The following is a 26332-nucleotide window of genomic DNA, read 5'->3' as shown; positions in this document are numbered from 1 at the left end:
ACTGGTTAAGAATATCCGCCTGCCAATGCAGGGGACACGGGTTCGAGGCCTGGTCCGGGAAGATCCTACATGCATCGGAGAAACTAAGCCTGTGCGCCACAACTACTGAGCCTGCGCTCTAGAGTCTGCAAGCCACAACTGCTGAGCCCACTTGCCTAGAGCCCATGCTCCACAAGAGAAGCTACCGCAATGAGAAGCCCACGCACCGCAATGAAGAGTAGCCCCCGCTCGCTGCAACTAGAGAATGTCCCTGTGCAGCAACAAAGACCCAACACAACCAAAAATAAAAATAAATTAAATTAAAAAAAAACAAAAACAAAAAACAGAGCTACCATGAGATCCAGCAATCCCACTTCTGGGTTATATATCCAAAGGAAATGAAATCAGACTCTCAGAAAGAAATCTGCTCTCTCATGTCTAATAGCCAAGATATGGGAAAGACCTAAGTGTAAAGAATATGTGGTATATAAACACAATGGAATATTTATTATTCATCCGTAAAGGAGGAAATCCTTCCATTTGTGACAACATGGATGAACTTGGAGGGCATTATGCTCAGTGAAATACGCCATACAGAGAAAGATAAATACTGTATGGTGTCACTTGTAGGTAAAATCTTTTAAAAAAAAAAGTTGAACTCATAGAATTTGAGAGTAGAATGGATGGTGGCTATTAATTCTATTGCTTTCCTTTTATTTGTAATAAGAAGGATACTACACAGCTTTTGAGTATATACTAGGTCCTGGGCATTGTGCTACATGCTTTACATCCACCACCTCATTTAATTCTCACAGTGACCTACAGGGATAAGTATGGTACACTCAATTTAGACATGAGAAAGATGAGGTTGGACACTTTAAGTATCTTGACCAGGATCATACAACTAGTAAGCTGAGCAACTGAGATTTGAGCTCAAGTCTGACTCCAGGTTCTGTGGTTTTTCATAACACAGACTGGTTATGAATTATGGTTTTCACAGTTGTGTAGTGGGGAAGGGGGAGCAGGTATCAGAATATCTGGGTGGGGGGGGGGCGTGTGTAATTTCAACCAGGTGATGCTGATACTGCCTTTCCCATTCCAGATTAGTAGTTACTGAACGATTACTCTCAAAAAAAGTCCTGTGCATTTGATAGGTAAATGCAGTAGTCAGGGCAATTACTCCTTATCCTCATTTGATAGGTGATGACACTGAGGCATAGACAGTTTAGCTGACTTACCCAAGGTCACTCGGATAGATTATGATGGAGCCATGACTAACCGGCTTGTATTCCTTTCTTCCCATAGCTTCTTTTTAAAAACTCATTTTTTGAATAGGTAATATGTTTACATGGTACAAAATGTAAAGGCTTAATAGGTAGATACAGAAAAACTACCTCCACACCCTGCCTACCCTGTTTTTAGATCCACATTCCACAACTCCCTAGAGGCAATGGCCATTACAGTGTATTGTGTTTCCTTCCTCTTTGCTTCCTACCTCAGTGGAAAAGGTAGATGACAGCATCCGTTTTTCATGAGTGTAGCCCTAGTTGGCTTAGGGTTCCTAGCAGACTTGGCCACCTATTAGCTGAGTGACCTTGGACAAATTACTAAATGTCTCGATGGGGTAGTTCTTCATTTATAAAGTGAGGATAATGTCACCTCCCTCAGAGTGCTCTAGAGTATTTCAAAGGGAATGAGAAGATGCATGAAAGTGCATTGTAATCCATGCAGTGCAGTACAAAGTTTGGTAAATGTTATTATTCTTTGCCTCTGCTTTCTTCTCTCTGGAAGAGTCCAGAAATGCCCACTGTGTTCTCACTGCCTCTCAGAGATGATGGAGAGGATGGATGGAGATGCAACTCATTTCTACAGGATGGAAGGAAATGATTCAAAGTGTACAAAGTGCAATTAAAGTGAGATATTAGAAGAAACTTGGGTTTGGAATCCCAGAGGGGCTTGTGAGGTTTTTTCTTTGAAAATTTCTCGAAGAAGGACCTTCAAGATGGCAGAGGAGTAAGACGTGGAGATCACCTTCCTCCCCACAAATACATCAAAAATACATCTACATGTGGAACACCTCCTACAGAACACCTACTGAACGCTGGCAGAAGACCTCAGACTTCCCAAAAGGCAAGAAACTCCCCACATACCTGGCCGTGTGGCTAACAGGGCCTTGGTGTTCCAGCCGGCTGTCAGGCCTGAGCCTCTGAGGTCCGAGAGGGGAGTTCAGGATATTGGACCACCAGAGACCTCCCAGCCCCACGTAATATCAATTGGTGAGAACTCTCCCAGAGATCTCTGTCTCAATGCTAAGACCCAGCTCCACTCAATGACCAGCAAGCTCCAGTGCAGGACACCCCATGCCAAAAAACTAGCAAGACTGGAACACAACCCCACCCAATAGCAGAGAGGCTGCCTAAAATTATAATAAGATCACAGACACCCCAAAACACACCACCAGACGTGATCCTGCTCACCAGAAAGACAAGATCCAGCCTAATTTACCAGAACACAGGCACCAGTCTCCTCCACCAGGAAGCCTACACAAGCAACTGAACCAATATTACCCACTGGGGGCAGACACCAAAAACAATGGGAACTACGAACCTGCAGCCTGTGAATCAGAGACCCCAAACACAGTAAGTTAAGCAAAATGAGAAGACAGAGAAATACACAGCAGATGAAGGAGCAAGGTAAAAACCCACCAGATCAAGCAGATGAAGAGGAAATAGGCAGTCTACCTGAAAAAGAATTCAGAGTAATGATAGTAAAGATGATCCAAAATCTTGGAAATAGAATGGAGAAAATACAAGAGATGTTTAATAAGGACCTAGAAGAACTAAAGAGCAAACAAACAATGATGAACAACACAATAAATTAAATTAAAAATTCTCTAGAAGGAATCAATAGCAGAATAACTGAAGCAGAAGGACGGATAAGTGACCTGGAAAATAAAATAGTGGAAATAACTACCACAGAGCAGAATAAAGAAAAAAGAATGAAAAGAATTGAGGACAGTCTCAGAGGACTCTGGGACAGCATTAAACACACCAACACTCAAATTATAGGGGTCCCAGAAGAAGAAGAGAAAAAGAAAGGGACTGAGAAAATATTTGAAGAGATTATAGTTGAAAACTTCCCTAATATGGGAAAGGAAATAATCAATCAAGTCCAGGAAGTGCAGAGAGTCCCATACAGGATAAATCCAAGGAGAAACATGCCAAGACACATATTAATCAAACTATCAGAAATTAAATACAAAGAAAAAATATTGAAAGCAGCAAGAGAAAAGCAACAAATAACATACAAGGGAATCCCCATAATGTTATCAGCTGATCTTTGAGCAGAAACTCTGCAAGCCAGAAGGGAGTGGTAGGGCATATTTAAAGTGATGAAAGGGAAAAACCTACAACCAATATTACTCTACCCAGCAAGGATCTCATTCAAATTTGACGGAGAAATTAAAACCTTTACAGACAAGCAAAAGTTAAGAGAATTCAGCACCACAAAACCAGCTTTACAACAAATGCTAAAGGAACTTCTCTAAGCAGGAAACACAAGACAAGGAAAAGACCTACAATAACAAACTGAAAACAATTAAGAAAATGGTAATAGGAACATACATATTGATAATTACCTTAAATGTAAATGGATTAAATGCTCCAACCAAAAGACATAGACTGGCTGAATGGATACAAAAACAAGCCCCATATATATGCTGCCTACAAGAGACCCACTTCAGACCTAGGGACACATTGAAAGTGAGGGGATGGAAAAAGATATTCCATGCAAAGAATTCCATGCATATTCCATGCAAATGGAAATCAAAAGAAAGCTGGAGTAGCAATTCTCATATCAGACAAAATAGACTTTAAAATAAAGACTATTACAAGAGACAAAGAAGAATACTACATAATGATCAAGGAATCAATCCAAGAAGAAGATATAACAATTGTAAATACTTATGCACCCAACATAGGAGCACCTCAATACATAAGGCAAATGTTAACAGCCATAAAAGGGGAAACCGACAGTAACACAATAATAGTAAGGGACTTTAACACCCCACTTTCACCAATGGACAGGTCAACCAAAATGAAAATAAATAAGGAAACACAAGCTTTAAATGACACATTAAACAAAATGGATTTAATTGATATTTATAGGACATTCCATCCAAAAACAACAGAATACACTTTCTTCTCAAGTGCTCATGGAATATTCTCCGGGATAGATCATATCTTGGGTCACAAATCAAGCCTTGATAAATTTAAGAAAATTGTAATCGTATCAAGTGTCTTTTCCGACCACAACGCTATGAGACTATATATCAATTACAGGAAAAAAGCTAAAAACTACAAACACATGGAGGCTAAACAATATGCTAATAAATAACCAAGAAATCACTGAAGAAATCAAAGAGGAAATCAGAAAATACCTAGAAACAAATGACAATGAAAATATGATGACCAAAACCTATGGGATGCAGCAAAAGCAGTTCTAAGATGGAAATTTATAGCAATACAATCCTACCTCAAGAAACAAGAAACATATCAAATAAACAACCTAACCTTACACCTAAAGCAATTAGAGAAAGAAGAACAAAAAAACCCCAAAGTTAGCAGAAGGAAAGAAATCATAAAGATCAGATCAGAAATAAATGAAAAAGAAATGAAGGAAACGATAGCAAAGATCAATAAAACTAACAGCTGGTTCTTTGGGAAGATAAACAAAATTGATAAACCATTAGCCAGACTCATCAAGAAAAAAAGGGAGAAGACTCAGATCAATAGAATTAGAAATGAAAAAGGAGAAGTAACAACTGACACTGCAGAAATATAAAGGATCATGAGAGATTACTACAAGCAACTATATGCCAATAAAATGGACAACTTGGAAGAAATGGACAAATTCTTAGAAAAGCACAACCTTCTGTGACTGAACCAGAAAGAAATAGAAAATACGAACAGACCAATCACAGGCACTGAAATTGAAACTGTGATTAAAAATCTTCCAACAAACAAAAGCCCAGGACCAGATGGCTTCACAGGCGAATTCTATCAAACATTTAGAGAAGAGCTAACACCTATCATTCTCAAATTCTTCCAAACTATAACAGAGGGAGGAGCACTCCCAAACTCATTCTACAAGGCCACCATCACCCTGATACCAAAACCAAAGATGTCACAAAAAAAGAAAACTACAGGCCAATATCACTGATGAACATAGACGCAAAAATCCTCAACAAAATACTAACAAACAGAATCCAACAGCACATTAAAAGGATCATTCACCATGATCAAGTGGGGTTTACCCCAGGAATGCAAGGATTCTTCAATATACGCAAATCAATCAATGTGATACACCATATTAACAAAATGAAGGATAAAAACCATATGATAATCTCAATAGATGCAGAAAAAGCTTTCAACAAAATTCAATACCCATTTATGATAAAAAAAAAAAAAAACCTCCAGAAAGTAGGCATAGAGGGAACTTACCTCAACATAATAAAGGCCATATATGGCAAACCCACAGCCAACATCATTCTCAATGGTGAAAAACTGAAACCATTTCCACTAAGATCAGGAAGAAGACAAGGTTGCCCACTCTCACCACTGTTATTCAATATAGTTTTGGAAGTTTTAGCCACAGCAATCAGAGAAGAAAAAGAAATAAAAGGACTCCAAATCAGAAAGGAAGAAGTAAAATTGTCAGTGTTTGCAGATGACATAATACTGTACATAGGGAATCCTAAAGATGCAGCCAGAAAACTAATAGAGCTAATCAATGAATTTGGTAAAGTAGCAGGATACAAAATTAATGCACAGAAATCTCTTGCATTCCTATACACTAATGATGAAAAATCTGAAAGAGTTATTAAGGAAACACTCCCATTTACCATTGCAACAAAAAGAATAAAATACCCAGGAATAAACCTACCTAAGGAGACAAAAGACCTGTATGCAGAAAACTAGAAGACACTGATGAAAGAAATTAAAGATGATACAAACAGATGGAGAGATACACCATGTTCTTGGATTGGAAGAATCAACATTGTGAAAATGACTCTACTACCCAAAGCAATCTACAGATTCAGTGCAATCCCTATCAAACAACCAAGGGCATTTTTCACAGAACTAGAACAAAAACTTTCACAATTTGTATGGAAACACAAAAGACCCCGAATAGCCAAAGCAATCTTGAGAAAGAAAAATGGAGCTGGAGGAATCAGGATCCCTGACTTCAGACTATATTACAAAGCTACAGTAATCAAGACAGTTTGCTACTGGCACAAAAACAGAAATATAGATCAATGGAACAGGATAGAAAGCCCAGAGATAAACCCACGCACATATGGTCACCTTATCTTTGACACAGGAGGCAAGAATATACAGTGGAGAAAAGACAGCCTCTTCAGTAAATGGTGCTGAGAAAACTGGACAGCTACATGTAAAAGAATGAAATTAGAACACTCCCTAACACCATACACAAAAATAAACTCAAACTGGATTAAAGACCTAAATGTAAGGCCAGACACTATAAAACTGTTAGAGAAAAACATAGGCAGAATACTCTATGACATAAATCACAGCAAGATCCTTTTTGACCCACCTCCTAGAGAAATGAAAATAAAAACAAAAATAAACAAATGGGACCTAATGAAACTTAAAAGCTTTTGCACAGCAAAGGAAAACATAAACAAGATGAAAAGAATGGGAGAAACCCTCAGAATGGGAGAAAATATTTGCAAATGAAGCAACTGACAAAGGATTAATCTCCAAAATATACAAGCAGCTCATGCAGCTCAATATCAAAAAAACAAAAACCCAATCCAAAAATGGGCAGAATAGCTAAATAGACATTTCTCCAAAGAAGATATACAGATTGCCAACAAACACATAAAAGGATGCTCAACTTCACTAATCATTAGAGAAATGCAAATGAAAACTACAATGAGGTATCACCTCATGCCAGTCAGAATGGCCATCATCAAAAAATCTACAAACAGTAAATGCTGGAGAGGGTGTGGAGAAAAGGGAACCCTCCTACACTGCTGGTGGGAATGTAAATTGATACAGCCACTAGGGAGAACAGTATGGAGGTTCCTTAAAAAACTAAAAATAGAACTACCATATGACCCAGCAATCCCACTCCTGGGCATATACCCTGAGTAAACCGTAATTCAAAAAGAGTCATGTACCACAATGTTCATTGCAGCATTATTTACAATAGCCAGGACATGGAAGCAACCTAAGTGTCCATAGACAGATGAATGGATAAAGAAGATGTGGCACATATATATAATGGAATATTGCTCAGCCATTAAAAGAAATGAAATTGAGTTATTTGTAGTGAGGTGGATGGACCTAGAATCTGTCATACAGAGTGAAGTAAGTCAGAAAGAGAAAAACAAATACCGTATGCTAACGCATATACATGGAATCTAAAAAACAAAGGTTCTGAAGAAGGTAGGGGCAGGACAGGAATACAGACTCAGTCGTAGAGAATGGACTTAAGGACTCGGGGAGGGGGAAGGGTAAGCTGGGACGAAGTGAGAGAGTGGTATTGACATATATACACTACCAAATGTAAAATAGATAGCTAGTGGGAAGCAGCCACATAGCCCAGGGAGATCAGCTCGGTGCTTTGTGACCACCTAGAAGGGTGGGATAGGGAGGGTGGGAGGGAGACGCCAGAGGGAGGGGATATGGGGATATAAGTGTAAGTATAGCTGATTCACTCTGTTATACAGCAGAAACTAACAAAACAATGTAAAGTAATTATACTCCAATAAAGATGTTAAAAAAAAAAAAGATAATTTCTCAGAAAATACTAATAGCAATATATTAAGACTCTAATCTTCCCGGAAACAAGAGGATGGATAAAAAGGCCACTCCAGTTCCTTCCTTGATAGGAATTAGAATTTGAGTAAGAGAGAAATTTAAGCCAAAACATCTCCGTCCCCAGGCCCAGCTCTGGGGTGTCCAGATGGACTAATGGCCACTCACTAGGAATAAGGTGTCTTCTCTGGTCCCTTCCTCCCTGGAATTTAGTAATTCTTTTGAGTGAGAGAGAAATTTAAGCCTAATGACCTTCTGTCCCCAGGTCTAGATCTCGGATGACCAGATGGACTACTGACCCATAACCAGCCCCATTAAGGCCTGGCCTTTGTTATTAGCTTGCTAATTCTAGATGCACTTTCCAGGACCTTCTACCTTGGAGAAGTTTCTCTGTTTTGGGGGGCACAGAAGAAGAGATTCCATCTCAAGGAGCTGAAAAAGCTAGAATTTGATGGAAATTTAGGGAAAAGGGAAGGGGGAAAGTTTCATCTTTAGGAAGGAGACATATTCAGGAGGCTGGAATACCCCCTTCTTGGATCTTTGCAAGGACTTGAGTGAGACCTCCATCCTTCGGTGCCAGAAGGACCCTGCCTGTTCTGCTGTTTCTCACACCCATGACCCCACCACCACCACCATGGGTTGTGTGAAGGATTACCAGCTCCCTTGTGAAAACAAGTCCCTGATCTCTGAAGTTTAGCAGCAGGAAGATGGCCAGGCAAGCGAGGCAGTGGGACCAAGCAGCCCATCGTGGTCCCTTGGGTTTCACTGTTCTCAGTGCTTCTCTTTCAGACCGTCGCTGCTGCCACCACACTGGCCTAATCAGTAGTAAATTCCCCTTCCTTCTCCTCCCCTTAGCATGGAGGATGAAGGTGGGGCATTCCCTATTGAGTTCATATTAAGGGAAGAGATGAGGGAAGTAAGCAAAGGGATACATGAAGACTGAGACAGTCCATCTTGTAGGGCACAGGGCACTCATTCCTCCTCGAACTAGTGTCCCAAAATAGCTTCATAGAGTCCCAAAAAGAACAGCATAACTTCACGGGCCCCTTGCCTGGGTGTCTTCCTTCCTACCTCTTGCCTGTTTGCATGTGGAAGGTGGCAATATAAGCAACCACCTCCTAGGAACAAACCCTTGGTCTTCTTGACCTTTGGGGGTCAATATTGAGAGAAAAAGCCCCAATGTATCACTTACTTCAGAATCTCCATCCTGTCTGGTTGGAGGGCTAGAAAAAAGCCTTTTCCTCAGGTGGCAAGACACAAGAAATAACCTCATCCTTCTAATGAAGCCCCACCTCATGCACCCAGACTCTACAGAGTAATATTAGACTCCAAAAACTCTAGCATCACGTCCATACCATGAGGAGGGGCTACAGAGTTCACCAGCTCCACATTTACTGTGCAGCCCATATCTGACATTTACAGAAATGAGCTTTGCTGGGACCAGGATGGCAGAGTGCGGTGTTTCTGAATCCATTTTGTAGTGGGGAAAATAGTACACTTAACAGTCCATTAAGTTATCATATATTCTACTTATGACACGCCTCAATAAAAATGTCTTTAGGGCTTCCCTGGTGGCGCAGTGGTTGGGAGTCCACCTGCCAATGCAGGGGACACGGGTTCGAGCCCTGGTCTGGGAAGATCCCACATGCCGCGGAGCAGCTGGGCCCGCGAGCCACAATTACTGAGCCTGCGCATCTGGAGCCTGTGCTCCGCAACAAGAGAGGCCGCAACGGTGAGAGGGCCGTGCACCGCGATGAAGAGTGGCCCCCGCTTGCCACAACTAGAGAAAGCCCTCGCACAGAAACGAAGACCCAACACAGCCATAAATAAACAAATAAACAAATACTTTAAAATAAAAATAAATAAAAATGTCTTTAATTAGCAGGCTCGTGAGCCTACCTTTTCAACAAAACCAATCAAGGCAAGAATGTGGACCCCCGTGCATTCCCGGGATTGGAGCCAGAGTCTAATCAGCCTGGGTCTAAATCCAGAGATGCTCTGGGACTCAGTACCATCAGGTGGTTAAAAGCCCAGGCTTCTGAGTCTATAAGACTTAATACCATGTTCTCCACTTATTGGCTATGTAAGGTTGCTTAACTTCTCTGTGCCTCAATTTCCTCACTGGCAATATGGGAATGATATCTTCTTCGTAGGGAGTAAGGATTAAATATGATAAAGAGCTTAGCACAGTGCCTGGCACATAGTATGCTTGATAAATAGCAGGTACTGTTGGTGGAGTGGTGTGGAACCAGACCATTCCAAGGACTGGTGCCTTATTAGAGAACAGGTCGTGATGGGACCTGATGGGACATCGAGGAAAGAAAAACCCAGAGACAAGAGACCCTCCAATGTCTGGAGACACTGTTCCTCTTCTCTCCTTCCTATAAAGGCCACTGCTGCCTCTTGGGGGAGGGGAACTAGGAAAACTGATCCTCCTGGTTTCCACCCTCTCCATGAATAGACAACCCCTAAGTTGTTCAGCCTCCAGGCCAGGATGTGTCAGGTCCCTGGAACTGGGTGGTAGAAAGGCTGCCCCCATGCCACCCCCAGAGCAAAGAGAGGTGGGTCTCACAGGGACTCCGTGAGCGAGAACCAAGCCTGGGTGTCCAACCAATGGGCTTCGTGAATCCCTCTCCTCAAGGCGTTGGGGGAGGATAAAGTTCTATCTCCCATTTAGCACCATAATGAGAAACCATATGCTTCCCCCAGCCCTTCTCTAGCCAGTGGGCCTCTAGTGGGGCCAGATGTTACTACAGGTTGCAGAATTTTTATAGGTTTATAGGTTTTAAAAGATCAGGTTGTTTGGTGGTAAAAGTTTTACAGACCAGTAAAAGTCTACTGGAGGAGATGGGAAGCACACAGCTGTAACGGGAAGGGCTGGAACCAAGCGTCTGGAGGATCTCAGCTCCATCCATAAGTAGCTTTGGGAACTGAGGCAAGTCCTGGAGGCTCTCTGGACTCTGTGTTTTAACCTGGAAAATGGGAGCAAGAAAAGTGATACAGGACTATGTCATGGGACAGCATCATGAATGGGTGGAAAGCTCCAGGCACACATGTGAACAAAGTCCTCCTTCCCATGGTTCTGGGAGCATCTGGACACAAAGAAAGGCCTGCAGACCCTACAGCCTCCGAGCTTTTCATTACCCACACTGGATGGCTGCCATCTGTGCGTCTGCCTCCCTGGGAGGAGCCTGGTCGTCTGCAGGCAGAGCTCAGGAATCAAATTAGCCAGGCCTCTGCTTTTCCCTCATCCCCGCTGGCCAAGGAGAGTTCATCAAGGCCTTGCACTAATTCTTATCTTGTTTAAAAGGGGCAAAAGGGACTCCACAGTTTCATCGGAGGCAATTTACACCCCGCCACTGGCCACGGCTCCAACTCCCCTTGTCTGTTGTGCCATCAAGTCCATTAATTTCTTCAGGGGAAACTTGATTGCTGCTCTATCAGAGAGACGCACAGGCAATACATCTCCACTGGAGGCCGTGGCCTGCCCGGCTCGCTCTAATTCTGTTACCTAAGAAGCTAATTCTCTAATGCACACGCTGGGCAGAAGACATCTTCTTCCCTCCCTAACACAATTGGGCAGTCCCAGAGGGTCCCAGGAGCTCACTGCAGAAGTGAAAGCTTGGGGTCCGTGGCACGGGGTCTCCAGGCTTCCTTACCGTCCCCGAGATGGTCCACCACGGTGTGGAGAGCCCATTGCCCAGGGTCCCATTCAGGGACGGTCAGCCACATTCAGGCCACCTGGGGCTCACGGCTCAGCCCCTTCCTGCTGCCTCTGCTGCATCCTTTCCCCTCCTCTTTCTTCTCTTCTTGTCCTCCTTCTTTTCCTCTATTTGTCCCCCTCCTTCCTTGCCTTTTACTTCTATTGTCCTCTTCCTTCTCAGTTTCCTACCAATTTTTCTTTCTCTTCTCGTCTTCCTTTTCTGCTTCTTTTTACTTTTTTACTTCTCCCCCTTCTCCTTCTCCAGATCCCCCCTTTCTATAGTTTACCTTCTGTTTCTTTTCATCTTCCGCTTGTCCCTTTTATTTTTTATTTTTTTAATTAATTTATTTATTTTTGGCTGTGTTGGGTTTTCGTTTCTGTGTGAGGGCTTTCTCTAGTTGTGGCAAGCGGGGGCCGCTCTTCATCGCGGTGCGCGGGCCTCTCACTATCGCGGCCTCTCTTGTTGCGGAGCACAGGCTCCAGACGCGCAGGCTCAGTAGTTTGTGGCTCACGGGCCTAGCCGCTCCGCGGCATGTGGGATCTTCCCAGACCAGGACTCGAACCCGTGTCCCCTGCATTGGCAGGCGGATTCTCAACTGCTGCACCACCAGGGAAGCCCCTCTTGTCCCTTTTTTTCCTCCAGCTTTGGTGCTGCCCCTTTTAGATCAAGTTCAGTGTCTGATGCTCCTTCCTGGCTCTCTGTCTCTGGAGGGTTTGGTTCAGTGGAAGGAATGGGCCCCAGGCCACGTTGGCCTGGGCTTGGAGCAAAATACAGCGTGGCGGGGGGTGCCTCATGTTTACACACAGGGAGCCCCAAGGATACAGAATGGGACATTCTGTATCCTTGTGTGTGTGTGTGTGTGTGTGTGTGTGTGTGTGTGTGTGGCAGGGGAGCAGTTAAATGTGTATTTGCTCTTTAATGATAATGCCCAGTCACCCGCTTAGCTAGGGGCACTGTGTCACCTGTGGAGTTAAAGCATGGTCTTCCTGCTTCTCGGACCCCACCCCACCCTGCCCCAGCCCGATGCTACCGACGGGCATAAATGAAGGCAGCAGCCTAAAGCACCTCCCAGCGGACAGGCTGCACCCTTGCTCCAGGAGCTCCTGCAGCCCCCGGACACCAAGTTGCTCCTTGGGGAACTTGGCCAGGCCACCCGGCTGAATGGGTGGACTGAGCTCTGGCCGCATGACATCAGCCCGGTGGGCTCCCCTCTCACTGGCTCCCTCTTCTTCCTTCCCCGCCCTGAAACCTGATCCGGCTGAAGGACTGATTGCAGGATAACTTGGCGGCTTCCCAGCCCTGGTGGCCGGGGCAGTGCGAGGCTGCAGCCTCAGAAGGTGAAGGGAGCAACCAGCTGGGAGAGGCAGGCTGGCTGGGATATGAGGCTGGCAGAGGGCAGGCGGGCTGGTCCTCAGCAGGGCTCACCCTGAAGGCCGCTGGAGGCATCCGACACCGCGAGTAGCTCGCCATGCTGCCGTGGGTGCCGCAGGCGCTGCTTGCCTTGCTTCTGCCCACGCTCCTGGCACAGGGAGAAGGTAAGGAGACAGTGGGAAAGCACGCAGGACCTGGCTGGCAGCTACAGAGGTGGGATAGGGGATGCTTGGCTCCTCCAAAAGTTGAGGGAAAGAGGGTTTTGGAGTGGGTGGGGCTACAGGAAAGTTGGGGATCTTACTGCATATGAGCATGAGAGGATTTTAACACACGGGGATCCAGCTAGAAATTGGGGATGTTGAACGTCAGGTGAGAGCAGGGCTTGCAGAGAGGGGCCCTGAGCTGTGTGGGAAATGCTTAGACGGGCATGGGATAGGGGCTCCTCTCTTTTGCCCTGCCCCCAAACTCATCGAAGGGCAGCTGCAAGGGAACTTTGAGCTCATTTGGTCCATCCTTTCTTGTTATAACTGGGAATGCTGTGGACCAGAGATGGGGAGTAATTCACTCAAGGTCACACAGCTCCTTAGCAGTAGAGTGGAGACCAGAATGAATGCCATCATCTTTCCCCAGCTTCACTGCTTTCGTTGCACGGGTTCTCTAAAGTTCCTTCCAGGGCTAACCTCTAATAGCACCAAACTTCTCTCTGCATTCCCCCACCCATCCCTTTCCGCCTCCTGGGGACACAGGGTGTTTTGGTCACAAAAGGATCCATTTCCTTTTGCGGCAGACAATATTCGTTCCCCATTTGGGAAGATTTTCTCTCCATCCAGAGCTGGGTTGAAGCTGGGGCTGGGGCACAGTTAGGATGTGCTTAATTGGACGGATCTGAAGGGCTTCTGGGCACAATGGTTTTCCTCCCATGAGCTGTCATTTGGGGAAACTCAGTGGGATGAGTAAGCCTGGGCTGCAAGTTAGGACTGTGGTCTGGGGTTTCCTTGGCTGAAGAGAAGCTCTGTCCCTCCCAGCGTTGGTCCTTTGCTCTGAGGCCTTCAGGGCCCAGACTTGTTCTGTCCAAAGAGATCAGAGTCCCAGACAATAGGATCTGGGCTGTCGTGTAGTGAAGACACACAGGGACCTGGGTTTGAATTTCAGTTCCTTCCCTTGCAGGGCACAGTACTCATCTTTCTGAGCCTTGGGGAGCCTCACCAAGGCTTCTGAGCCTTACCTTCTTTATCTATAAATGGGGTGTCATGATACTCACTCCAAGGGCCTCTCCTAAGACTGAAATGAACAGTATGTTCATTGATATTTTTCCAAAGGGGACACTCACTAAATGTCCTCTTGTCTTTCTCTCTGCTCTTCTCTGCCTTTTCTGAGGGAAGCTGAAAGTGTATCAGGGGCAGGTGGGTGAGGGGCAGGAAGGGGGGTCTGCAGGACCAAGTTGCCGTAGAGGCCCACACATGATAGATGAGACGGGAGAAGAAGCAGCCTTGTCGAGAGAAAGCCGGGCCTGCTGGCCCCTGGTCTGTGAAAGACCCTGGTCTCCCCCTGCCAGCCCCTCATGGCCTTGCAGCCTGTGCCCCGGTCCTCCAAGTTGCTCCCCTCCCCGACCCCGTCTTTCACCTTCATATTTCTGGCACCTTTCAGGAGGTGCTTCTACTGTTTCCCAGACGGACAACTGAGGTGCTCATGAAATCCCCAGAGAGCGGGGCTAGGGCCTAGGGGTTGGGGTTTCACTGTTTTATCTTTGCAGGCCTCCTGCTCTGGGGACCGTTTGGTTTCTCCTCGCTTCCTCCACACCTCAGCCCAGCCCTCTTCCTAACCCCATCAAACCTGCCCATAAAGCTACCCTAGAAGGAGGCCTGGCAAACCCTCCCCAGGAGTTTCTGTGAGTGTGGAGAGGGGGCAGGGATCTCCTCGGGGTAGATTTTGCAGGAGGGAGAAGGAATGTCCATGTTCACTGGATGCCCACCCTTTTCTCCTTACCAGTTGCGGGCTGGGGTCAAGGGGACAATGATCTATGCAGACACTGAGATGTGACCTTGGCTGAGGCTGACCCTCGGCAGACCATTGGGCTTAGAAATTGTGCACTTGGGGCCACACTTTCCAGTATCACACCCGAGGGCCAGCTCCCCTTTATCTCCCAGAGCCCCTCATGCAGGGCCCCATGGGCCCACCTCCTCTGGGCAGGCAGCTTCTCTCAACCCTTCTCAGCCCTTGGCCTACTTGAGACCTCACCTGTCTTGTGGCACCTGCTTTCACAGCCCAGCTTCCCTTCTCATGTAAATGGGTGCCTAGGTTACCCTTAGGAGACAATATCTTTGGATTTGGGCAGGAATCTCTGCAGATCAAACGCTCTAGTGATGGGCATTTCAGTCTGTGGGAGTATCTGGGAAGGGTGGGGACACTTTCCTTTTAATGGCTTTCAAACCAGGGCCAGAGAACTGGCCAGGGAGACTCAGGCTCTGTTGTCTGATTTGAACTGTTCTCCTTCCCAGCCAAGCACAGGCGGGGCCCCCAGGCCCGGGACGCCTCCAGGCCAGCTCTGCTGCGGCTGTCGGATCACCTCCTGGCCAACTACAAGAAGGGTGTGCGGCCTGTGCGGGACTGGAGGACTCTGACCACGGTGTCCATTGATGTCATCGTCTATGCCATCCTCAACGTGGTGAGCGCCTGGCCCCACTGCCCGGCTCAGAGGTGGACCTTCTGGGTGGGAGACCATGTGAGACCAAGTCACCCCCAGGCAACACGGTGGGCATTCAAGCGCCCCCAGTACCTGTGCTCTGGCACCACGGCTCAGGACAGCTGCCCAAACCAGAAAACTGGGGTCACCTTCATGGCTGCCTCTCCTGTACCCTACAGCCAGCAGGTCACTCAGCGCATGCGGTTTTCACAATCGTACCTACCTGTGTGAGCTGTGTGAGGGTTCACACTGTCCTATTCGTCTCTACACCCTTGCTGTCTACACCCTTGCTGTCTTACACATGTCCTTGGTACATGGCGGGTGTCACTAAATCGTTGTTGAAGAATTAATCATAAATAAATCAATTAATCAGTTACTGAAGTAGGGTGGGGTGCACTGCCCAGCCGAGGAGGTCGGACATTGGGCAGAGATAAATGAGAGGGCAATTGCAAGAGGCAGGGCACTGCGCTGGGGTAGGATGGGTGGAACGGACTTCTCTGGCTGTCTCTACTAGAGCTGTTTCAGGAAGGGAATTTGGGAATTGGATAGAAGGGAGGGATAGTGATGGATTTTTCATTCTATGTGGTTTTGTACAGCTTGACTTCATGCTAGAGTAGGAGATAGATACATATATATAAATGTACAGATATACATCCATATGATGCTGTTATATGTCTTCTATCATTATCTTCTATTGTGTTATTATCAATGTATATGTAAAATATACACAACAGAATAGAAGATACACACACACACACACACACACACACGATGTTAAAAAAGAAATCACTGGACTTCTTTCTAGGTGTGTCCTAGTAAAAGACCAACTTTTCCTGGCTCACCCCTTTTCCTCCACCTCATTTCCTCACTCTCACTTCCCAATGGAACAGAGACACAGAGCAGCAGCTCCTGTTGGGGTTGGTGTGTGCAAAGGGCCCACAGCCCACAGGGCCACCTAGGCTGAGCTCCCGTTCTTTCCACAGGATGAGAAGAATCAGGTGCTGACCACGTACATCTGGTACCGGCAGGTGAGCTGACCAGCCCCTGCCCCTCCCCCACCCCCATTTCCTCGGACTGGGACTTTCCCTTCCTGGAGGGGCTCCTCCATCTCAAAGGAGTCAGGATCTCAGAGGCCTTGGGGAGGGGAGGGGAGGGGAGGGAAGAGGTGGGAGGCACACTCACGAGATCCAGGATCTCCTGGATCTGGACCCCTCTACCCTCAGGACTGGGAATAGCAGGCGGCTTAAAGATTGGCGGAGGAGAAATCCTCCACACCCCTCTGGTTTCTGAAGTTTTTCACAGCATCTCAAACAAGTGCTTTTCCCACGTCTGTTGCTCAAGCACCTCGGTGACTGGTAGCTCAGAAGGCAGTCACTTCGCTTTCAAACAGCTCTAATTGCTAGAAAGTTCTTCCTTCTATTAAAGCCAAGTTGAACGACAACCAGATTGGGAGATTGAAACAGGATGATTCCGTCCACTTGGTCCTCCCATCCCCGGCCATGTGCCCGCTCTTCCAGCTTCCGGCGGGCATCACTCAGGCACTGGTGAGGCCTTGGAAGCATTTCTGGCTTGGAGCTGGCGGGGGAGGGCAGGAGACAGCATGGGCCGCGGTCCACAGGCTGGTCCTGCTCTGGCAGCCCCTGAGGCTGTGGGGGAGACATCAGAGCAGGAGGGGACACCAAAGTGGCTGAAGAGAGGACAGCAGGAGGCGGGGGACAGTTCCTAGAAGTCAAACCTGAGAGAGGCTCTGAGGACACACCTGGTGTATGTGGGTCTCTGTTAAATCCCTCCCGCTCCTCATGGGACAGGGAGAGGGGTGGAGGAAGAAGCCAGAATGCTGATTCCTGACATCCTGCTCCCTTTCTGCCTTAGAGAGATCTCTTAATACACAGCACACCTGCCCCAGGAGAGGGACCCAAGCCAGAACAGGCATCCTGGGGCTCCTTTCCCGGGACATCTGGCTTAAGTCCCACCTCTGGACCTCTAGGGTCACTTGTCTGCTCCAGCAGTAGGAGATGCCAATCTACTATGTACCAGCAGCTGTGCTAAGGCACCAGATTAGACTCAGGCCCTGCCCACAGTGAGCTCACAGACTAGTGGAGGCCACAGACACGTGAACAGGCAATGCAACGCAGCAAGATAGCCGCTCCTGTGCAGCAAAGAAAAGATGCCAATTGTGGGAGCAAAGAAGAGGCACTAAACTCAGCCTGGGGAGTGGGGGTCATGGGAGGCTCCTGGAGAAGGAAACAGACAGATTCCTTGGTTACATCTGGAAGGATGAGTAAGACTCACCTCAATAAAGAAGACAGGACTGCAGTATGGGGGGAGCAGGATATGCAGCGATGCGGAGGTTTTGACAATGTTTAATTCCATGTGGCTGGAGTGTAGACTCCACAGAGAGCCACGGCGAGAAAAATGAGGCTGGAGAGACAGGTGGAGACCAGATCAGGTGGGCCTTTGCTGCCCATGATCCTAACGGCAGTGGAACACCACTGAAGAGTTTTAAGCAAAGGAGTGACGTGATGAAATTTACATTTTAGATCAGTCATTCTGGCAGGATAGTGGAGGAGGCATTGATCGAAATTTAGTAATAACCATCTCTACCCTGTGAGGTGCATGCTATTATCCCTGTTTACATATGCGCCGATCAAGACCCAAGAAGCAATTTGTCTAAGATCCCTCAGTTGGTGGCTAGGGAGTTTATAACATTAGAAATGATTGAATACCTTCCCAGGGAGAGGCTGCATTGTATTCACATTGTAGGGATGTGTGAGTACAGAGGTGGGGGGACTTCTGGGTACCGCTGAGTGGTCTGGGTGCCACTGACACCCAGATTCTCCCAAGAAGATGCCCACCTGTTGCCTGGGCTCCAAGTGGTGAAGTTGGCCTGAGTTGCGGACGACTCGGCCTGAGACGGACGGAGTAGCCTGTGACCGTTCCTGTTCTTCCCCTAGTACTGGACTGATGAGTTTCTCCAGTGGAACCCTGAGGACTTTGACAACATCACCAAGTTGTCCATCCCCACGGACAGCATCTGGGTCCCAGACATCCTCATCAACGAGTTGTGAGTACTGTCATCAGATGCTGGGCAGCCAGGGGGCGGGAGACAGGATCACTGCTGTTGCATTTGAGATGCCCCACTAGACCTGCGGAACCATAGGTAAAGTTAAATCGGGCCCCAATTCCCCTTTGTCTTTTTTCTCCCTTTCTTTTCTTTTTAGAAAACTCCTCTTTTTCTAAGTCTGATGTGGAAACTCTGCACTTCTTGGTCCAAGGGCCCCCTTCCCCGGGAAGGGAGGCCAGTGAATAAATCCACACTGAATCATAATAGTCTAATGAGTGACGGCTGCGTTTTTAAAAGGGACAGTTATATTACTGAAAGGAATGAAGTGCTAGCGGTGGTTACTGCTCCTGGTCACGAAGGAGATTTGGGGCCGGGAGACACTCAAACTTTCAAGTCACACATGTGCCTCACTGGCCACAAATTGCACCCCCGATATGAAGTGGGTCCCACTAGCCTTTATTCCCATCTGCCAGCATTCCTTCTCCCCATTCTTCAGGCTCCACTGCCTGGGTTTCTGAATCCAAGGTCTGGGAAGATGGCTGGGGAGACGCACAGAAGGAGAAGGTGGCGGGGGCCAGTTGCCCTCCACTCAGTACCCCCCGCATCACCCAATTCCAGGGGATGCCATTCACCTTGTTATTTGGGGAGGCAGCTGACTCAGAGCCCCAGCCTTGCATAGCTCAGGCTGGAGGGATTGGGGAGCCCCAGTTTCTGGCTGGATCTCCAGCTTAAACAGTGACGTAGCCTTGGTCTTGACTTCTCATCTCTCAACCTGATGTCACAGAAGGCTGCAGGCTCAGGATCCGAGGCTCAGCCGCAGTGGTTGCTTGGGAGAGCCCGGCCTGGGGTTGGCTGAGAGAATGGGATGAAGTTTGCAGGACTTTGCTGTTTTGTTCCAATTCTTCTCACTGATTTTGCCAGTTCCTTCCCCCCTGCCCCACTCCGGAAATGATGGTTTTCATTTCACAGGACTTCTAGGGATGGAACCCAAGGTCCTGCTCTCCCACCAAGCCTGCCCGTCACCATCGGGCTGGCGATCCTGGGGGCTGAGGTCAGCCCAGCCCGGGTGGGGGGCACATGGGGACAGCTGGGCATTCTCCTTACAACCCGTGGCTTGGGGGTCCTGGCCTGCCTTTTGTGGCGAGGTTGCCAGAGGAATAAATGAGAAATGCCCTTTACCGCTTGGAAAGTGGCCTTGGCAATGGCAGGTGAGGAAACCTAAGATAGATAAGAAGCTTGGAAAAACGGAGGCCAGACAAAACCGCCAGGTTGTCTTGCTGCCTAGACCCTCCCTGCGTTTCTTTCCCTGCCGAGTAGCTCAGAGACCTTCAGACTCCCACGGCTTGACCTGCTTCTTGAGTCCCAAACCGACCCCTCTTCCCTGGCCAGTGTGGACGTGGGGAAGTCTCCAAATATCCCGTACGTGTATGTCCAGCATCATGGAGAGGTCCAGAACTACAAGCCCCTCCAGGTGGTGACCGCCTGTAGCCTCGACATCTACAACTTCCCCTTCGATGTACAGAACTGCTCACTGACCTTCACCAGCTGGCTGCACACCAGTGAGTCTGTGGGCTTCGGGAGGCGGGAGCACATGTTGGGGGCGCCCGGGGTGCCTGCTTGAGGAGCACACCCTAGGATGCAGTCTCCCTCCTCCAACTTGATCACCCCTTGTTTTTTAATGTTGCTGAGCCCCTGTTTCCTCATCTTCCAAATGGCACTACCATTGTTGCCCTTGTCGCCTCCCTCAGTTGTCATAAGGATTGAATGAGACAGTGTAAACTGACGGCAAGATGCTCAGGGACAATTCTTTCCCAATATCACAAGTAGGATCTGGCACGAAATGTCTTTCAAATCCAACCACTCCTCCACTGATGGACCCTCCCCCAGGGCAAGCAACCCTCATCTCCTGCCCAGGTTTTTGCAGTAGCCTCCTAGCTGTACCCACCCATTCATTCTTCCTCCCTCCCCGCCATTCACGCTCCTCACAGCAGCCAGGGAGATCTCATGAAAATGCAGATCTGATCACGTCACTGTCTGCTTCCCTGGGACACAATCCAAATCTCTTACCTGGCCGAGAGACCCCTGCAAAGTGTGGCCACCCCTCCGGCCTCACCTGGTGTGCGCTCCCCAGCCCAGCTGCCTGCCTTCCTGGGCCCCAGAGCCCCTTGTTCTTTCCTTTACTCACATGCCGCTTCCTCTCCTAGGCCAACGTGCCCCTCCCCCTCCCTCCCCCTTTCCTCTTTCTGCCCCACTGCCCCCCCCTCCAGCTGGGCCAACTCCTCCACACTTCTCCTAATCACAGTGTCCCCGTCCGTTCCCCAGGGAAACCCCCTCTCATCCCCCAGACGAGGCATCCGCAGCACTCAACTTCATAGTCTCCTGTTCTCCCCACTTCTAGTCACTTGTAAGGACTTGTTCAACGTCTACTCCTCCAGATAGAAACTTAGAGAGGGCAGCGACATGATTTCTATCCACCATTAGATCCCCAGGGCAGTGCCTGGCCCAAAGGAAGATGCTTGGTAAACTTTTATTGAGTGGACGAACGCTAGGTGCCCAGTATGGTCTAGTGAAGTGAGAATTGCCCTACTGCAAAAAGGCATCCTCCAGTTCTATCCTGACTTTATTGCATTACTGTAAATGGCAAAGGTAATACCTAACTCCCTTGAACAAAAGCCGTAATTACAGGGACTTCCTAGCGGTCCAGTGGTTAAGATTCTGCCCTTCCACTGCAGGGGTTCAATTCCTGGTCGGGGAACGAAGATCCTGCATGCCACGCAGCGCAGCAAAAAAAAATTTTTTTAAAGCCGTAATTACAAATAATCTTTGATCTTTGACCTTTACTCTCAGTCCCAAACTCTTACCAACAACTCCCCACACCAAGACTTAACAATTTTTATCAGTATAAACTTCACATAATATGTTCTTCCAGATCCTACTCTATCTTTTGAATATATACACATACATACACATCTATGGAAAGTGCCTAGAAATTGCCTTATAGGTTTTTATTTTACATAAATGTAAAATATTTCATGTTCTATTATATACTGATATCTGAGCCTTTTTACTCAACAACAGGTCTTGGACATTTTTCCAAGTTAGTGCAGATTTAGCTCTTCCTCATAAATTTTGACTGCTGTAGAATAGCTTATGATTTGGACTGCATAATACTTCATTAAGCATTTTCCTGATTGGTAGCCATTTAGATCTTTCCCAATATTTTGCTGCACTGGATGCTCCTGTCCTTTTGTGCATATGTATATCTGTTTCTCTAGTACTGATACAGAGCAGTATAACTGCTGTTCTATAAGTGAGGGTTTTGCTTATTTTCCTAATGCACCTTTAAAGACAGGCAGCTCTGTCACGGCAAAGGTGACGAAAGCTGACTCTTACTCATTGCCTAAATGAGAAATTCTAACAGGAAACCTAGAAAGGTGCTTGACAGGCTGTGTGTGTGTGTGTGTGTGTGGGAGAGAGAGAGAAAGACCGACAGAGACAGAGAGAGAGAAAGACAGAGAGAGACAGAGACAAAGACAGAAACAGAAACAGAGAGAGGAGAGAGCTTCCTAATAAATGGTTCGCTGGTTCTTCGCATTTTGCTGTGTTTCCATCCAAGACTTCGTCTCCCTTGTTACAGCCCCACTGCACAGACAGGTACAGTGTGCACTATTACCTCATCGTATAGCTGAGAAAACTGAGTCTGAAGATTAAGAGCTGAGGCTTGAGCCACGCCATATGGGTGCTGCCCCACCATCACAGGCACACCCCTGGCCCAGACTCCAAAGCTGCTTGATTTCTCCTCTCTCAGTCCAGGACATCAACATCTCCCTGTGGCGCCTGCCGGAAAAGGTGAAATTGGACAGGAGCATCTTCATGAACCAGGGCGAGTGGGAGCTGCTGGGGGTGCTGACCCAGTTTCAGGAGTTCAGTATAGAAAGCAGCGACTGTTACGCAGAGATGAAGTTCTATGTGAGTCGGACAGGAAGCGGATGTGGGTAAAACAATGAATAAAGTCACACCCAGGTAGACTTCAGGAGGCATAGCCCTTTTCCCAGCTCACACTCTTCCCTCAATGAAGCAGGTGGGGAAACACAACTGAATTGTCCTTTACTTTTCCTGAACAGCCGCAAGCCTGGATCTGGAGGTGGAATATGGGGTCTGCCCATCTCCTTCTCCGAGCAATCCAGGCTGGAAGCACCACGAAGCAGGGGGGTCTGGGATGGGGTGGTGGTTCCTGGGTGCAGGACCCGTCTGCTCCCGGCTCCCCCAGAGCTCCTCTCTTGGTCCCAGGTGGTCATCCGCCGGCGGCCCCTATTCTATGCAGTTAGCCTGCTGCTGCCCAGTATTTTCCTCATGGTCATGGACATCGTAGGCTTCTACCTGCCCCCGGACAGTGGCGAGAGGGTCTCCTTCAAGATCACGCTCCTCCTGGGCTACTCGGTCTTCCTGATCATTGTGTCCGACACGCTGCCGGCCACGGCCATCGGCACGCCCCTCATCGGTAAGGCCCGCTCCCGGGGAAGAGCTCAGCGCGGCCGAGGAACGGAGGAACCGGCCCTCTCCTACCTCCCGTGTGTGTCCCCCACTCCCGCCCCACCCCGGGGTGCACAGGTGTCTACTTCGTCGTGTGCATGGCTCTTCTGGTGATCAGCTTGGCCGAGACCATCCTCATCGTGCGGCTTGTACACAAGCAGGACCTGCAGCAGCCAGTGCCCGCCTGGCTGCGGCGCCTGGTCCTGGAGAGAGTCGCCCTGCTCCTCTGCCCAGGGGAACAGTCCACTTCCCGGAGGCCCCCAGCCACCTCCCAGGCCGCCAAGACCGATGACTGCTCAGGTGACAGAGGGAACTTCTGGCCTGGATGCAGGGACATGGGGGGGATTCTCTGGAGGGCTAGCTGGGCCAGAGAGCCCGGGCAGGGCCTGGGAACTGGGTACCATCCTGCACAGAGAACCCACGGTGGACTTCAGCCAAAGGCATCAATCAAACCCTTTCCTCACCTTGGTATTCGCGCATCATGCCAGGTGGGGACGGAGAGGGGTTAGGAGTCCCAGAGGCTGAGCAGGTCAGGAGCCGAGACCTCTGGGCTGAGGGTGGCCTCTCCTGAGATGGATCCCGAGGTGGGGGGGTCGAATGGATGCCTCTCGGGCACTTATGGGACAGCTAGCCTCATGGGGTTCAGCACTGCACCTGGGTTCCCAACACTCTCTCATTAGAATCAGCCAAAGACCAGGTCCATCAGAATTTCAAACACCTATGAGGCAGAGAGACAGGGCACAGAGGGACACTAAATTCCTCATGCCCCTGAGGAATTTGTCATCCTTGCTGTTGGTGGTGGTGGTGGTTGGTTTGCTGGTTTATTTCTTGAGCACTTTACCAGGGGGGTGCAAAGCATTGTCCGTGCATTATCACAGGTGATTGTCATGGCACCTCAATAGGATCTTCACTCTAATTTTTCAAACAGCAAACAGAAGCATAGAGAAGCCAAATAGCTTGCCCTAAGTCACAGAGCCAGGACCTGGTGAAACCATAATTTGAACCCAAGCCCACCTGACTCTAAGCTGGTGTTTTAAACTCTCCACCCAACTCCCCTCCTTTGTGTCTTCCTCCTGGCTGGGGCCAGGCCTTTTAAAGAAGATGTTTGGTTAATCAAAGACCATCTCATCATGAGCTCGTGCAACAGCCTAATACCTAATTCAACTGCTCACCTGGGGAAGGTAGTGATCCGAAGGTGTATTTTCTGGTCTAGAAGGATTCGAAGTCATGGAGAGGAGGGCAGTGAGGCAATACGATGTAGTGGACAGAGCAGTGGATTTGGAGTCCAGATACCTGGGCCTTGGTGGCCTCCCCTTTAAATGATGCTCCAACTGTGTCACCACAGGCTAGTCACTTAACCTCTCTGAGATTTAGCACCTTCATATGAAGAGTGTGGTTGGTAATTACTCTTACTCTGCCTCTCTATGGGGTTGCTGGGAGGCTCAAATGAAATAATGGATATCAAATTGCTAGGGAAAGCCCACGGGTTAAAAAAATGCATAGGAAAGATAAATATCAAATTCGTGATCTTGGTGATGTGGGGAGGGAATGAAGGATGTGACTAAGGAGAGGTATACAGGGATCTTCAACTGTACTGGCTTTTTTTTTTTAATGAACCATACTTTATTTATTTTATTTTTAAAATTTATTTATTTATTTATTTTTGGCCACATTGGGTCTTCCTTGCTGTGCGCGGGCTTTCTCTAGTTGTGAGCAGGGGCTACTCTTCGTTGTGGTGCGCGGGCTTCTCATTGCGGTGGCTTCTCTTGCTGTGGAGCACGGGCTCTAGGTGTGCGGGCTTCAGTAGTTGTGGCACGTGGGCTCAGTAGTTGTGGTGCACGGGTTCAGTAGTTGTGGCTTGTGGGCTCTAGAGCACAGGTTCTGTAGTTGTGGCACACGGGCTTTGTTGCTCCGCGGCATGTGGGATCTTCCCGGACCAGGGCTCGAACCTGTGTCCCCTGCATTGGCAGGTGGGTTCTTAACCACTGCGCCACCAGGGAAGTCCCTGTACTGGCTTTCTTTATTTGTTTAAGTTGGATGGTGGGTACACAAATACGTAAGTTATTCTCTGTACTTTTTTGGTCTGAGATTATACATAAGAAAAATGTCTGAGGCCTTAGAAACATAAAGGTCAGTGTTCCAGCAAGGCTGCTGGGCCTCCCTCCTTTGCCAACACTCTGCCCTTCTTCTAGACATGACAAACCACTGCAACCATCTGGGGGGATCCCGGGACTTGGAGAAGACCCCGAGGGGCAGTGGCAGCCCTCCCCCACCGCCGCGGGAGGCCTCCCTGGCGGTGCGTGGGTTGCTGCAGGAGCTGACCTCCATCCGGCACTTCCTGGAAAAGCGGGAGGAGAGCCGAGAGGTGGCCCGGGACTGGCTGCGCGTGGGCTCCGTGCTGGACAAGCTGCTCTTCCGCATCTACCTGCTGGCGGTGCTGGCCTACAGCGTCACCCTGGTCACGCTCTGGTCCATCTGGCAGTATTCCTGAGTGGGTCCAGCCCAGTAGGGGGTGGGTAATGAGGCTGGTTAGGATGGGGATGGGGGAATTTCAGGGCCCAGGGGATGCCAGGGACGTTCTCAAAACACATAAACAGTTCCATGCCTGTTTCCGATGCCAAGTCTCTCAGCAATCCCCAACCAGGGCCTTAACCCTTCCCCTAAAAACTTGGTGTTTAAGGCTCTTACATCCTCCTCCACGCCCCTACAGGCCCATTATGGCTTTAAAACACACTATCTTAGATCAGAAGAAACCCACGCATGCCCTGACTTCACTCTATCCAAGCATCAAGCCTCAATTTCCCCATTGGCACTCCCCTGAATTGGCACTTTGGAATTCTGCTCACTCCCTCAGCCTTGTTTTGAGATGGAAGGTAAACCAGCTCTCTACCACACGGGCCTGATAACTCTGCATTAGGTTTATCCGACCCTAATGTCTCCCTGTTCGCTTCACCTGTGGCCACTTCCCTGAACATCCATCCGATGGGGGGTGGGGTAATAAAATACTATGAGCCCCAAATTCTCTTCTTGACCATTTGTCAGCAGCTGGGTGGGTGGAAGATGAGGTCTGAAGCTGCTGGTGGAAATGAAGTTGGGGAATTATCTGTGGTTTCAGATGTATGATGCTCTGCCCCAAGGAATTAAGAAGTGACCG

General features: G+C 48.2%; 1 protein-coding gene across 1 annotated transcript; it reads left to right on the top strand.

Moving 5' to 3' along the window:
- The first annotated feature begins 12995 nt into the window (after nucleotides 1-12995).
- HTR3A (5-hydroxytryptamine receptor 3A) lies at nucleotides 12996-25669 on the top strand. Its single transcript, XM_036861878.1, has 9 exons — nucleotides 12996-13062; nucleotides 15397-15563; nucleotides 16565-16609; nucleotides 18536-18645; nucleotides 20035-20204; nucleotides 22454-22614; nucleotides 22936-23146; nucleotides 23257-23478; nucleotides 25371-25669. The coding sequence occupies exons 1-9, from the start codon at nucleotides 12996-12998 to the stop codon at nucleotides 25667-25669; spliced, it is 1452 nt and encodes a 483-aa protein (XP_036717773.1).
- Nucleotides 25670-26332: the final 663 nt, after the last annotated feature.

This window comes from Balaenoptera musculus, chromosome 8 (assembly GCF_009873245.2).
Source record: "Balaenoptera musculus isolate JJ_BM4_2016_0621 chromosome 8, mBalMus1.pri.v3, whole genome shotgun sequence".
Taxonomy (NCBI): Eukaryota; Metazoa; Chordata; class Mammalia; order Artiodactyla; family Balaenopteridae; genus Balaenoptera; species Balaenoptera musculus.
This window is presented reverse-complemented; position numbering and strand designations above follow the sequence as displayed.

Excerpts from the sequence above, each read along its gene's own strand:
- HTR3A (XM_036861878.1), top strand. The coding sequence starts at position 12,996 with ATGCTGCCGTGGGTGCCGCAGGCGCTGCTTGCCTTGCTTCTGCCCACG. Across the intron at positions 13,063-15,396 it reads GCTCCTGGCACAGGGAGAAG|CCAAGCACAGGCGGGGCCCC; the intron begins GTAAGGAGACAG and ends TCTCCTTCCCAG. Across the intron at positions 20,205-22,453 it reads CACCAGCTGGCTGCACACCA|TCCAGGACATCAACATCTCC; the intron begins GTGAGTCTGTGG and ends CTCCTCTCTCAG.